At 39.0% G+C, this 15,424-nt stretch overlaps 1 protein-coding gene across 2 annotated transcripts; it reads right to left on the bottom strand.

Annotated features, from left to right (window-relative positions):
• Nucleotides 1–314: 314 nt before the first annotated feature.
• Nucleotides 315–11,053, bottom strand: LOC115670686 (protein CHROMATIN REMODELING 19). Of its 2 annotated transcripts, none has more exons than XM_056309509.1 (13): nt 10,340–11,053; nt 9,116–9,233; nt 5,700–5,740; nt 5,328–5,578; nt 5,071–5,251; nt 4,076–4,261; nt 3,753–3,926; nt 3,502–3,660; nt 2,701–2,769; nt 2,485–2,621; nt 1,718–1,936; nt 1,430–1,594; nt 315–912 (listed from the first exon to the last, which is right to left on the bottom strand). In XM_056309509.1, exons 1-12 carry the CDS (start codon nt 10,928–10,930, stop codon nt 1,432–1,434), a joined length of 2,289 nt encoding a protein of 762 aa, XP_056165484.1. In that variant the 5' UTR covers nt 10,931–11,053; the 3' UTR covers nt 315–912; nt 1,430–1,431. The 2 variants fall into 2 exon arrangements, with proteins under 2 accessions (XP_056165484.1, XP_056165483.1); XM_056309508.1 differs by lacking the exon at nt 315–912 and adding an exon at nt 1,139–1,348 and having other exon boundaries at nt 10,340–11,052.
• Between the last annotated feature and the right edge of the window lie 4,371 nt (nt 11,054–15,424).

Below are 15,424 nucleotides of genomic sequence, written 5' to 3'. Positions count from 1 at the left end.
ATAAAAAAGATATAGGAAACAATACTTAAGTCAAAAGAAAACTTGTGGATTTAAAGAATTGCCCATTGGAATGTATAAAACGCATTTCGTAAAACATTCATGGTATTACTTTTCTTCTTACATCTACTAGCGTCAGTAGGCCTATTGAATGAGCTCAAATGGTCCTTGAGCTTGACTTGGGTATTTAATAGTATAACGTCCACGTTTGGATTGCTCTTGAAATTCATGGCAGTGCAGTTGGTATTACATCAAGAAGTAGTCACAATCTTTCAAAACAAACGGATTTCAGGCATTGGCAGGTTCTTGTTCTAATATATCTAGTAAGTTGAAGAAACTCAGAACACTTCATTTCGAGTGCACGTGTAACTACAAGTTTATAACCTCTTAACTTATGAATTTATCAATCCTAAAATACAATTTTGTTTCCTTTTACATTCGAGTTTAGACAGCATTTGCGTGTATTGCATCGTTAGGATCTAGAGGAAATATTTTGGACTTGAGATTGGGAGTGGTCATCTTCACCTTTAAGATGGTGAAGGAATCTCAAGCTACGCAGAAAGAAAAACAGAGACTATGAATCCTGCTTCATGTCTTTTTGGGGAGAGTTACCCGAATCGTTTGAGGTTCTTGGATCTTATCGTTCCACTGAGGTTGAGAGCAGTTTAGTTATCAATTTGACGTAAGGTTGAGAAGATGAGGACTATGGAACAGAAGTGCACGGATTCGTGTAAACCTCGGGAGCTCTCTCCCTTTTATTAAACCTTGGGTTAAACTTCTACCGGTTCCAATCTGTCACCACGATGGCAACGAACCAGCTATATTCTTTATTAACCGGAAAGACTGTTGCGTCATCTGACAATCTGCAAACAGAAATAGGCCTAAGACCTTGATTGGGTACATCAAAGGCTTAAGCTGATCACAGAGAAATGAGCCGGTCAGCCATCTTTGACAAAATATACTACGATTCCAAGCAGCAAACTGATTTCTGAGAGAGATTCAATTGAAAGCGGGCTAACAGACCAATCATCATTTGATAAGAGTGATGCCCGTCGATATTCACTTCTATCGCTATACGGAAGTCCGAGAGAGGTCAACATCAAAAGCTCTTAACAGACAGATGATCACTTGATAAAGATGGTTCCTGCCAACATTCACTTCTATCAGAGCCCAATTTAGGCCCCTAATACAGATGCTTGTCGACATTTAATATTACAAATCTCCCTCATCAACATTCCTTTTCTCTCAGAGCTCTAAAGTCAATCCTAAAATATACAAACTTACTGTCATGGTACCGGTGTTATTGGGAGTTCATCAGAAAAGTATAATGGCATATGCCCCCACTATAACCCTGAAATATGAAAGGAAAATAACCAGAAGATTCCAATAATGTGAACTTCTGTCGACCTGTTTGTTATCTAAAGAAACTAACCTCTAGCGAAGCAAAAGTGCAGACAGTATCTCCCCCATTGTCTTCTCAGACGTATCCTTCTCATTATCTACCTCAAGACCAGACTCCAGAACAGCAGCATCCAGAACCAGCTTCCTTTTTGCAATCTCATAAATATTCTCATCGACTGTACCCTTGGTCACCAACCTGAACAGAATTCAGTTCAATATCCTAATATAACAAAAACTCATGCAATCACAAAAACAAGCAAAGCGATGAGTAGGAGATCACAAAAAAAAATTCTCAGAAGTGGGGGCACTGGCACCGCACCTATATATAGTTACTGGCTTTATTTGGCCAATTCGGTGACAGCGATCCTCTGCCTGTCGGTCAATTTGTGGGTTGAAATCCATGTCATGGATGACAACTGTGTCAGCTCCGGTCAAATTCAAACCCTGTCCACCAGCTCTCGTCGAAAGCAAGCAAGCAAATATGGAAGTATCATTATTGAAAGTGTCAACTATGCTTTGTCTGTCCGTCACCTGGGTACTGGCAATTTAATATGCAAATTAACAAAGTGCTTTTACAGAGCATGCATGAACATTAAACCACACTTTATAATGAAGCAATGAGCAAAATCAAAACGACAATCCAGGAAGTACTAATGGATTTTTGAAGATGTAGGCATTAATCCAACTGCCCTAGCGGACAAGGAGATCCAAAAGGGGGAACAATACTCAAGACATGCTTGAGAAAAAACCATTTTGAGAACAACTTCAATCAACAGAGACCTTGAGAAATTCCTGCTTTCGACAAGATGACATCTAGCCCAACCCCGAGAGATAGTAGGCTAGACACGGCCAATAGAACATACTACTTAGGTACTAAATTCACTCCCAGGATCATGCATTTACTAAGAAAACCAAAATAGAAGATCAAGGAGATAAAATCATTTCTGTTATGAGTGTAGTATTACCCAGATTTGCTTATTGAATTCCCACCATTCAGTTAGCAGGAGCAAGCAAACGACAAAGATAGCAGGCAGCCAATGTATGCAGAAGAACGACAAGGGAGAGAAAGAAATCAGACAGGAGCACCTTCCGTCAAGACGTCTGTAAGTAACGCCGATAAGTTCCAATATCCATTCTAAGATATCAAGCATCGAGGTCCACTGGCTAAATATCAGGACGCGATGACCACCTTTATGGAGTGCAGGAAGAAGTTCAGCCAGTGCCTGTAATGTAGCTAATCCATCTGATTACAAGCGGGATTGGGTCAAATTAAACTTGATATGATATAAGATGAAAACATACACGGCACTTAGCAGAAAGCATGGCATGTTCCTCTGATAGAATCCCATCGATACCATAACAAAGTAAAAGCTGCACAAAGATAGTTATGGCACCTATCAGTGTAAAAAGTTAAAAGGCGCAATAAATCATCAGTAAGTAGTTTGCGGTAAATTAAACTCTCTGTCTGATCAAATAGGTAGAAAAGTGCCAATGCCAATAAATTATTGACTGCTCCAGTTCAAAATTTCATGCTGTAGGCAATGAGACAAGCAGAAAGAAGATGCTGAGTATGCTGGGATGTCCGTCAATAAGTATCGAAAGAAAGAACACTAGTCTGTCTAACTGCAACACTTGAGAGTATAGCCAATAAACAACTGCATATCAGCTTTCTTTAAGCATAATGGCCCTAAGACTAAGGGAAACTATGAAGCTCATCTATTCCTCAGTAATACTTGAAGATGGCCAACAAATGCTTTCCATTAAAGGCCCAAATCAATATATGTAGCTCCAGCATAATACACGTAACTGAGAGGATTGGAAGTTGCACCGCAAATTGTTTGTGCCCCAGCCATCTAGATAAGTTATTGACAAGGCTGAAGTGGAAACTCGACATACTCAGTTCATTTAGCAAACATTTAGTTTAATGGAAACTACAGGCTTATCTGCAACATTTTCTGCATAATATAAGGAAGTGTTCTGCTCAATAAAACGGAAGGAAAACAAGCAGCAATCAATAGGAGCAACTGTACAAGAGAGTATACTCCATCTCAATCATATGAACGACTTCATTATAGATATGTAGTTTATGCCACTAAGAAATACCTGATGAATAGAGAAATCACTATACTTCTTCATTTCATCTATTACTCGTTCCAAACCACATTCAAACCCAAAGGCACCCTTTTGATATAACTTCTTAGCGAAACAAACAATATCACCATCATCATAAAGCCGCCTTACTAGCAAAGGATGATTTGCAATCTGGATCAAATTTTAGACAAGAAAAAACACATTTCAGTCACAAGATCCTTACAACATCTGCATTAGGAAACATTACAATTATGATGCAGCACCTTCCGAAACTGGACAAAATAGTTAGAAATTTGACGCTTTGGAAGAATTTTGTTGATATTTCTCAGGCAATCTCCTGAAAACTTTGCCAAACGAGCACCTGAAGCGGCACGATACTCCTCAATAGCTTCTACATAAGCCTCCTCCTGTTGTTGATCCATTGTCACAAACTCAACCTATGCAAGAATTAACACTCAGACCCTCCAGAATGAAGCATTGACCGAAAAAAAAAAAGGAACAAAAGTGAAACTGGCCCGACTCAGAGAGAGAGAGGTTGAACCTATCTAAAACTATCATCTGCCAGGGGTGATAACAAAATCCATACCTTTTGTATCTTAGGAACAAGTTGCCGCATAACATCAGATTTTAAACGTCTCAAGATAAATGGGCCGAGGATGGACTTCATACGACTGACTAAGGCTCGGTCCTCAGCATTTAAAAGTTTTTTCAAGTCCACATCTTCAGTTGCAAAAAGATCAGGCATCATAAATTCCAACAGTGACCACAATTCCTACAAAGAAACCCAAGGAAGTGAGGACAAAGTACATTACACAACCTACATCTAATGAAACTACATTACCTCTAACAAAGAGCAAATACATCTTTTTTTTATTTAACAAACATCATCACAAAGCTATAAGTTGGTTCTTGGGGTCGTTTTGGCCTGGTTTGCCTCATGACTACCATGGGCACATGGCTTTTCATTTGCGCTTTTCACCGATGACTTTCCCTCATTCTCTCCTACCCATGCAATAAATCTCAATATGGTTGCTATAAGAAAATTCATACTTTTCTGCAATTCTTCCAATTATAGATAAAATATCTATGGAGAAAAAAATGAGCACAAAGAGCATTATCAACTGTCATATGGAGGTTTGACTGCTAAAAATATTAAAAAGAGTACACTAAAATATTTTCACTCATTATTATAATCCTCAAAGAAGGTTGTGAAGTGTAGCACATTCTTTCACGGTTCTTTTCTTCCTTTTTGTTGATTAACTTGTCTCCCAGTTCGACTAACGAAAATATACGGGCTTCAAATTGTACCACAACAAGTTCTTCAACAGAGAAATCAACAACCAGAGAGACACAGAAACTTAAAACAATACTACATTGTCGATTAACTTGTCTCCCAGTTCAACTAATGAAAATATATGGGCTTCAAATTGCATCACAACAAGTTCTTCCATGTAGAAATCAACAACCAGAGAGACACAGAAACTTAAAACGAGACAATATTTAACATAAAGTATCTATTAACTTTTCAGGCATATTAAAAATTGAGGAAATTGAATTAGAGAGAAATATCATCAAGCATACATGTAGATCATTTTGTAGGGGTGTCCCAGTCAACATTAGACGCTGATTCGCATTTCGTGCAACAGACATTAAGTTTTTCCATCTGTAACTGTTTTTATCCTTCAATGCATGGGCTTCATCCATCAAGACGCAGCTCCACCGCCAACGTCTTAAAATTTTGCGATCGTCTTTCTGCTGAACACTGTGATCATAATCAACAATCAGTAATGGACATACGTCAAGTTGGTAGCAGACAACCTAAGACAGAGATATCCAACCTGTGACGTTCAAAAAGAGAGTAACACACAAGAAGCACGTTGAACGGAGGAGGTAATCCTGCTTTCGACAGTGAGGTCAACTCTTTTGAGTAGATTGACCGGTTAGCACCATGATATTGGAGTGCTGAAAATGAAGGACACCACCTTTTGAGTTCCCTTTCCCAATTCTCCAAAAGAGAAGCGGGGCATACAATCAAGTGCGGACCCGGGTCATTATTCAAGTGTTTCAGCAATGTTAAGTATGTTATGGCCTGTAAAGCAGCCAAAAAAGAGGTATATAATAGTCTGTGAAAAGAAAAATGTAGCACAATCTTCAAAAATAGTGCAAAAGTATAAGCAAATACTTTTAAGAGAAGAGAAAAAAGTGATTACCTGAATGGTCTTCCCAAGACCCATCTCATCCGCTAGGATGGCTGCACGGAGTACAAAGATGCACCATTAGCTAGGATGTATCTATTTTAGCACCCCCTGCCCCTCTGCAGAGAAAGGGGAAGAAGTACTAAGCTGATATTACACAATAAACTCTCAAAAAGCGATTGACAACATGAAATAGAGAAAGAGAATAGCATGACACTGTCTGCATTACCAATCGTTAAAGCCACTCTGTCCTAAGACATAAACAAAACTGGTGCACAAAAAGTCACGCAGGAGCATTAAAATACGGACATAATATTACGGCTATCATGTTGTTCGAGTTATTGTAGTAATTTTTGAATTGTGCTTTAGAGTCCTTTTGAGTCTTTATTTGACTTATGACAATGTCAAACAAACATTATTTTTTTCATGCTGTTCGAGTCAATATAGTAGGCTTTTAAGTTTTTGTTTAGAGTCCTTTCGGGTCTCACCTTGAGTTTTAAGAGTCCTAGGAGTATTAGTTTTACTTTCCTAGGAAGTGTTCCTTTGATTTAAGGATCTTTATGTCTATTATCAGTCTTTAAGGGGCTCTTTTCAGATTAGAAACTGTTCTCATATTGAATGAGGTTTCCTTTAAGAAAGTTGTTCTCTTTTCCTTGGCCTTGAAATCCAAAAGAACAGAATTTTAAATTGCTGTTCCTTTTGAATTGCTTTTGTTTTGATTCTTCTAATGTGATCTTGGATATCCATATATCCAGAATCACCCAAACAAGTCAGTAGACAAAAGTCAAACCCTTCATAACTAAGTCATTCAGCAAATTTACTTTTGGCTAGAAAAGGTTCCTCGCCTGACTGAAGGGCTGGACAACTTTTACGCTACAAAACTTTTTATCAATGATTTCATTCCTTTTTGCTGATAAATGACTTTAATCTCCAGTTCCTAGTGTGGATTTCACAATGCCTACGACAATTGGGCATTCTTGCACTTAATGGAACTGGCTCGATAACTGTGATGTGGATTGCCCTATCCCACACTTTTACAATCCGGGTTACATCATTCTGGTTTTGATACTCTTACATTCTCAATCACCAAAAGTGCGGATCTGTCAACCACACCACATACATGTGCACTTAAAGATGTCAACAAAAATCTAGTGGTGCTAACATGTTCCAAAAGAACATGAGCTTTTGCATTATAAGAATGACTTGGTTCTCTAGTGCTATTACTTAATTGAATTAATTATATGCCATGTGGTGTTGAAATAAGAGAACCAATAAAAAAACTACTAAATTATCCTATTAATGTAGAATAATCCAATTAAATGCTTCTAACGTAGCCAATCCAAATAAGCAACCCAACTAAGCATGCTTTATTCCTCACACACTCTTTCTAGTCAAATGGCATAAATAATTCGCAAACCACAACATAGCACATCTTGATCTAGGTAAGTCTCTGCTCTTTAAATCATACAAACTATTTAGTCCTATCAAACAACATTTAAACAGTAAGTTCTATATTCAAGGTCCTCTATAGGGCTTTACTGGTACATTCTTAGGCCTCCCTTCCCTCTTTTCACCTTGGATTTTTCATCCTAATGAAGCATCTTAATATCATCATTGCATGAGTATACCACCTCAAAAGAGTTTCCCCATCCTTGATACAGCAACAAAAGGGCCTGTTTGGATCAAAAGAACATTTTTCAGTCTTCTTCTCCACAGATGATGACAATGAAAACAGTTCTTTGTTATCCATTTTGTCGAAAACATGTTTGCTAAGAGAAAATGAAAATCCTCTTTATGAAAGAAAAGTAAAATCGTATTTATATCCAATTAAAAATAGAAGATTTTCTTTCTCTGTTTCTTCAAATCCACTTGATTTCATTTGAATGAACACAATGAAAACAACAGGAAGCCACTTATAGTTTGTACCAGTTTCAGTGTTTCGTTTGAAAACCAGAATTTTTATATGAAAATGAATACAGAAAATTTCACAAATTTCCAGAAACCAAACAGGGTTTAATTGTCTGTTGATGCATCATCAGTGTCGTCCTTCTCGCTTAGATATCGAAACATCATCTTTTCTACACAATTTGTGTTTTCGTAGTCTATTACTTTTTAAAGAATATCAGTATTCATCTAAGAAGAAAATTTTTGGTAGACCCTTTATTTGCACATAATTCTCTAGTAAAGTCGTATTTCATATCTTCTTGGTACCTATTAGAACACGAATCCTTAAATTGAAGAGTTCCTGTCATGCTTCAAGCTCCAAATATACTCCAAGCTTGATCTCACCCACAATGAATGTATCCTCCCCTAAAGGCATACACCAAGAGACAGCACCATGTTATCCAGTACTAAGGAAAAACTGCTAGGGTTTGAATGCTGAACCTAAACAAAGGATACTGCAGTAGAGACTTCTTAATTCATCCCTTCGTTTTCCGTTAACAAAGCAACATCCATGATGCACATGGTAAATCCTAGATGTTGCAACTATATCACTTTCTACTCCAAAGTCGTCCACCCAAAAAAATTCTCTGAGGATCATCTCATTTGCATTGACAAGATCTACAATCATCACTCTCTAAATCCTTTCCATCGACATCCTCATAGGACAAATAATACTTTTAAACAATCCTGCCCACCTAAAAACAAGCGGTTTCTCTAAATTTAAAATGTGTCACTCTTCCACAGAAACTAGTGATGCTGTCAAGTAGAAATCTCTTGTAATAAAATAAATAACCGATATGACAACTTCTAGCAGAACCCACAAGCTCATGGAGTTCCCATAGTGAAACCTGTCAAATAAACATCTTTCATGATTTTCATTATTCTTATTTTCTCGGAGAAATCTAAGAACTATATTTGAATTTTCTCTGTGATAATAACAAGAGGAAACTCTCTTGAACAAAATGGTCAATGATGTTATAACTATTTTCTCCTCCATTTCTAGGAACATCACTCATTCTTTCTAGTAGCAGACAGTAAAAAATTTAAGCTTGCTCGTGTGACATTATTTTCTGCCTACTCCTTCATACAAACAAACAGCAGTAATAGGCAGCCACGTCCAGAAGCACAAGCAAAGACCACAGAAGACACGAAGAGCCAAAAGTCAACAGGCCATGGAGATATAGGGTTGGTAGTTGCCATTCCTTTCCAAGCAGTTGACTTCAATGCGAGTCTCACTGGCCACTTTCCCAATCTCATCAAGCAGATATAGAGGAAAAATGTGATGCTCTGCTTCCCCAAACTATAGACAGAAAGCTTTTCTTGTGGCCGTATCTAGTCTAACGAATACAGTAGGAACATAAAGCTTATTAAAAACAAGAGCTAAGTTCTCGATGATAGTTATATTAAAAACAAGTATTCATTCGGTTTAGGTCCTAAATGACACTGCCGATTACATCAAAAAAGAAGGTTGAAAAGATTCACGATACCTCCTCCAACACCCTTCCGGTGCAACAAAAGAAGAAAGTTGACACCAACAAGCTGATAAGGCTTCAGAACAGGCTGAAAATCTGTATCATCAGAACCACAAGCTGCATCAACATCATCCTGCAAAGTCAACGTCAAAGGGAAACTTGATGAACAGACCTGCTAAAAATATGTCTATATTCTCAGGTTCCCAACAGAGAAGCACAACTGCATATATTTGAAAACCACAATCAAAAAATGGAAAGACAATGTTTAAGGAAACCCAGCCATATCAACCTTTATAATTCCTCCACATGACATCAATCAACTGAACCAAAGTATCCCATTCGTCCCTCTATACATCATGCAATGCTAAAGGAGAAGGGCTACGAATCGTAAACAACTTTCGGACCCCTATTAACTTTCTAGTTCAATGCTTGGTCACCTACTACTCATGAGAGAAATTTACTCTCTGTACACAAGATCTGGAAGAAGTGAAATTAGTTGCTCCATTCTCCGTGTTGTTATAGCACAAAGTTTTCTGGTTAGGTAATTCCCAGAAGAAGCACAAGCTTAGTTAAACTGTTAAAACTCGTACAAACATCCATCCGCCACCTAGGTGCAGTTCAGCTTCATGAGATAACTCGGCACAAAAAACTAAAAAATTGGCTTGAGCCACAGTTTCAATAACAGCAGATTGTGAAAAAATTGATTTCACGGAATAACTGATTTCAGTATCATCTGTTTCTACTAATTAACAACCCAGTCCAGGCTACTACAGAGCTCCCAGCGCAATAGCAGCTGATAATATATATAAAAGTAACAGCTTTGCAACGTAACAAGCATGTCTAGGAGGGAAAAAAGAAGAAGAGAAAGAACCTTCAACGCAGCCCAGAAAAAACCTACATTTCACCTAGTCATCAGCCAAGGTTCTTCAAGTCACTTAAAAAATTCCTTCGGTCCAGAAAAATCCTACATTTCACCTAGTCATCAGCCAAGGTTCTTCAAGTCACTTAAACAATTCCTTCCGTCCATAGCCAAAATAACCACATCAGCCACGCCAAAAAAACAAAAAAAAAAAAAAATCAAGAAACCAACTCAATCAACACCGACAGTATCCTCGTCCCCCAAGCTTCCATCACATCGTAAAACTCCAACCTTGCAAACACTCGTAAGGAGCGAAAATGCCGAGCAACCAAAGGTCCTAAACTTAATTCATGGGATGGAAACGAAATTGCAAAGAGAACCTGAGTGACAATCCGATTAGAGGAAGCTTCCACTTCGGAGTAGTGCTCGCATGAAGCGACGGAAGAGCCATAAAGAGCCTTCTTCAAATCCGAAGAAATTTTGGCGCATTTCTGCAGAGCCTTCCCCACCACATCATCATCCTCCACCGCGTCCTCTTCTTCTCCCGGTTCCTCCACCTCGGCCTCCTCGCCCTTCTCGTCCTCCGCGGAGCTTATATCATAAACATCGACCAAATCCCCGTCGCTCTCCACCTTACTCCCCGCTCCCGCCGCCTCCTCCCCCTCCTCCTCCTCCTCCTCCGCATCGTCGTCGTCGTCGACGACGAACCGGCGGCCACGGCTCGCCGGCGCCGGCGCGGCGGAGCCCACCAGCTCGACGTCGTCGTCCTCCAAGTTATCGGAGCTGCCGATCTCGACGATTCCTCGGCCGGAGGAGCTCGGGGAGCGAGGCCCGCGCGATTTTCCGGAGAAGGCGAAGGACTCGATCGGGGGCGGGGGCGACGGGGTCCTCCGGAGGACGCGGGAGGGCTTGAAGGAGCGGGACAGGTCGCCCCAGTCCTCCTCCGTGAGCTCGTCCAGTGCGCGCTTCATCACCGTCGCATGGCGGTCCTCCTCCGACGGCGACGGCGACGTCGACTGAGGGAGGCGATTGCCGCGGAAACCCTAGACCAGAGGAGGAGGAGGAGGAGGAGATCAGCGTCGCCGAGAGGAGGAGGAGGAGGAGGCGACGCCATTTGTGCGGGAGACTCGGGGATTTAATAGTAAGGTCGGAGCGAAAAAGTGCGCTCCAAAGTGAAAGGGACCCGCGCGGGTCTACGGAGCATAATTTTGTTCCTTTTTCCTTGTTGTCGAATCTCTATTGCAGAAACAGAAGAAAACAAATTTTTCGAGCAAGGAAAAATAGAAAAATATTGAGGCTCCTCTGAATAATTTTGCTTGAATAACGGCAAGAATTTAGACACCAACACAAAGAACTAAATTTTTTAAAAAAAAGAAAAAAACGGAAGCATAAAGAAAATCGTATCCCATATTCCGGTTTATTTTTGCATATTTCGAAACGTCCCGTGTGCTAAACGTCAAATTGTGTGTCAAATTGTGTAGACTATCGAATTTGGCAAAAAAAAAATCTGACCGAATAAACACGGTCACTTCACCTTTTCTAGATAAAAAGGTTCTTATTACCTTTCTTGCGAAAACTTAAAAGGTTATTCGTAAAAACAAAATTTATCATGCACCTTATCGTATAAATATTTTTTAGTTTCGAAAGCGTTTGGAAATTTCGCAGTTTTCGGAGTTAAATTGTACATGTCAAAAAATTACGAATACAGAGTCAAAGCTCTTAATTGGCCTAAATAACTAATGAGGAAGAATTGTGTTGAAAAAGGATTGAAAATAAATATTGAAGGTGATTAGGGAAAAGTGAGAGTGGCACTCAAAATTCTTACTTTTTTCTTGTTCAATAAACGGTCAACCGTACCATTTGACCAAATAGATGCAAGAGGGGAACATTTGACACGACATAAAATGGGCGCTCAACTCAAATTCGAGACTATAGCTCGATTGGAATTGGGCTTTGGCCCACTCCATTTCCAGCCCAATTAGACATCTCTGGAATGAATCTAAAAGACTCTAACTAGGGCCCTGGATTGGACTTGGCATCGTTTCTCAATCTGAACCTTTAACTTATTTGGTTTTAGAGAAATGAATTGGAAAATAAGCATATTTCTTCTTGTTTAGGCAACGAAAAAAGTGAAGGGATGTATAAAAGAGATTATTATTGCATGCATATGTGTTTCAGTCTTACTGTTTACTTTATTTTCGAGGCCAAATTCCATAAATAAAAAAACGAAATCATAAACTTTGTACCGTTTATCAAAAATACCCTAGACTTTGGAACGTATGTGAGGACCCTCAAACTTGATTTTTTTTTTATTAAGTGTTTGGCCGCTCGACATCACGTCAATACTCCGATCTGACGTTGGATTTTCTTTAGGGTTAATGCCACGAAAAAACCTTAAACTGGTACACATGTGACTAATTTACCCCCAAATTATTTTTTTGACCACAAAAAACCTCAAACTGGTACACTTGTGACAATTTTACTCCGAACTAATTTTTTGACCACCAAAAATCTCAAACTGGTACACCTGTGACAAATTTACCCTCCGTTAGTTTTCGTTAAATTTTACTGTCAAATTGCTAAGTATGATGACACGTGGTAATTGACGGGTGTACCAGTTTGGGGTTTTACCCCTCTGTTTGTCACAAGTTTACCAATTTGTGATTTTTCGTGATATTAATCTAATTTAACAAACACTAACGGAGGATAAATTTATCACAAATATACCAGTTTGGAGTCTTTAGTGGTCAAAAAATTAATAAATTTATCACAAATATATCAGTTTGGGGTTTTTAGTGGTCAAAAAATTGATAAATTTATTACAAATGTACCAGTTTAGGGTTTTTAGTGGTCAAAAAATTAATTTTGGATAAAATTATCGCAGATATGCCAGTTTAGGGTTTTTGATGATCAAAAAATTAGCTCGGGATAAAATTATCACAAATGTACCAGTGTGGGGTTTTTGGTGGTCAAAAAAATGATTCGGGGTAAATTTATCACAAGTGTACCAGTTTGGAGTTTTTGGTAGTAAAAAAATTAGTTCGGGGTAAAATTATCACTGGTGTATCAGTTTGGGGTTTTTCGTGGTATTAACCCTTTTCTTTAAGATAATTCACACGTGTATCGTAACAATATCCCCCACACTTGTATCGTAACAATCTCCCATTCACATATGAGCTTAAAAATATCTCAAACTTGAATCTCTATCAACCCCAACTTAATCACTGTTACTACACAACAACGCCCATCGCCTGGAGACCGCATTGGTCACCATATTTTGTCCTTGAGATATGGGAGCAAATTAGGAGCCCACCAATCTACTCTCGGCTCTGATATCATTTTGAGGGTGCGAATGATAATCATTTTGTTCTAGAAATCAATTTTTGGCCAGAAATATATTTTTTTATTTCTATTCCATGGACGATTCTACGAGCAAAAATACGCGTTTAACAACGATACAAACTTTTTATTTTCGAAATAGAAATTCATTTGATAAGGATACAAAATTTCTCCCTTTTGGGCGATCAACGAAGGACAGCAGGGGGTAGAGGACGGTAGCCGGTCGCGGAGGACGGCAGGCGACGACGGAAGGTGGTCGGCAGGTGGATGGCGGGTGGGCGACGAAAGACGGCAGGTGGCAATAGAGGATGGCGGCCAGCTGCGTGAGGCGGCTGGCGTCGGGCAACGACGGACGGTGACAGATGATAGCCAGTGGAGGACGGCAACGGGAGGTGGCCGGCGGGTGGTAGAGGACGGCGGCGGCGGGAGGCAGCCGACGAGCCGCGGGTAGGCGGTCAGTAAATAGAAGGGCGAGTGATAAAAAGAGTTTGTATTTCTCATGTCCGTTTTAGAAATAGAAAAAGTAGAAAATTTATACTTCTAATTTTTGTTCCAAACTTATTTCTGGAGTAGAAATTTGTTCCAGAAATAGAAAAATGAAATTGCATTACAAAATATATTTCTGTTCCAAACCTATTCCTAGGAACAGAAAAATAAAAAAATATAGAAACGGAATAGTTATCATGCGTGCCCCAAAAGTCCAATACCTTCACCCGGGAGATCACCAAGAAGGAGACTAAGTTCAAGCTCGTCAATATATCCAGTTTGATCTACCTTCACTTAGAAGCTTAAACTAATGAATTATGAGCCAACTTGGATATATTAATTACTCAACACCACACCAATTCTCCAATGTATGACTTTTTTAACACAACTCACACATATATCCTAACAATAAGAATATCATCCATCGATATCACTAGTAAGAGCTCCTTTAAATGCCGATGTGGAATCCGACATGCCATTTAGGTCTAAAAAAATGCTAACTACGCTATAAGTTAATTACACATTAGACAAAATTACGTTGTTTTGATCGAAAATAAAGCAACCCTGTTCAAGTCAAAGGAAAAAGATCAAGAAAAATCATTTGCTCAACTATCTAGTACTAACAAATTATTATTAAATATGAATTTTTCCATTCCCAATTCATTTTACTTTTAGGAGAAAAGAAAGGATTATCATTGTATACAACTACTAATAGAAGAAAAAGAACAAGTTGTTCTCCACCATTGCTTTGGTGGTATTGTAACTACCCACTCTTATATCAGCCATCACATAATGGGTGTACGAGGCTGGTTATGAACAATCTTCTCTCCACTGTATCTGTATTAGATCTACATCAAGTTATATCAATAATCCCCTTTTATCGATGTATGAGCCTTCCTTTTTTGTACGTCTCATCTCTCAACTCCTCTACCGCACTTATCAATTGCGCATGAGATACCCGTCGTCCTATCGATATACTTTTTTTCTTTTAGGTAAACCAACCGACAGTCATATTACTTAAGACTCAAACACGTAGTTCAAGTTACACAAGCAAGGTCATCACAAAAAACAAGGAGTATCATTCAAATAAAGGAGGTCTCCATCTCTCCCCATCCTCGTAGCTCCACAAAAGTGGAGAGCCTAAGATCGACATAGAAGGTTAAGTTCGATCGTACCGATAAATATTTAAATATTAAATCATGACTTTTTTAAAGGCTCAAAAAAAGCTTTTAAATGACCGAGCATTCGAAATTCAAAATATATGAGGTCGGGACATAATTGTTTAATGTCATTCTACTAGATCATGTCATTAACATCTAGAAGTGGCACTACCAACACTAGACCTCACGACAGGTCTCCATATTGTTTGCTTTCAATTTGATTAGGGTTTCTTGGTCACAGAGAGAGAGAGAGAGAGAGAGAGAGAGAGAGAGAGAGAGAGAGAGAGAGAGAGAGAGAGAGAGAGAGAGAGAGAGAGAGAGAGTACGGTTGTAATCTCTTTCGTTCGTGTGGTCAGGGCTGATCTTAAGCACTTAAAGATGCAGAGAGACGTTAGTTTTTTTCACTGGGAGGTAAAAGCACGAGTCTCGCCCACTAGCTCCTCATCATTTCTCGAGTAGAATTCAAAGAGAGTCTCCTTC

This window comes from Syzygium oleosum, unplaced genomic scaffold (assembly GCF_021117445.2).
Source record: "Syzygium oleosum isolate NSW1041296 unplaced genomic scaffold, Sole_v2.1 Sole_v2.03, whole genome shotgun sequence".
Taxonomy (NCBI): domain Eukaryota; kingdom Viridiplantae; phylum Streptophyta; class Magnoliopsida; order Myrtales; family Myrtaceae; genus Syzygium; species Syzygium oleosum.
The sequence above is the reverse complement of the archived record's forward strand: the minus strand, read 5'-3'. Positions and strand labels throughout refer to the sequence as shown.

Coding starts and splice junctions, on each gene's coding strand:
- LOC115670686 (XM_056309509.1), bottom strand. CDS start 10,930: ATGAAGCGCGCACTGGACGAGCTCACGGAGGAGGACTGGGGCGACCTG. Junction 9,234..10,339: donor CTAATCGGATTGTCACTCAG/GTTCTCTTTGCA, acceptor TTGACTTTGCAG/GATGATGTTGATGCAGCTTG. Junction 5,252..5,327: donor TCTCTTTTTGAACGTCACAG/GTTGGATATCTC, acceptor TTATGATCACAG/TGTTCAGCAGAAAGACGATC.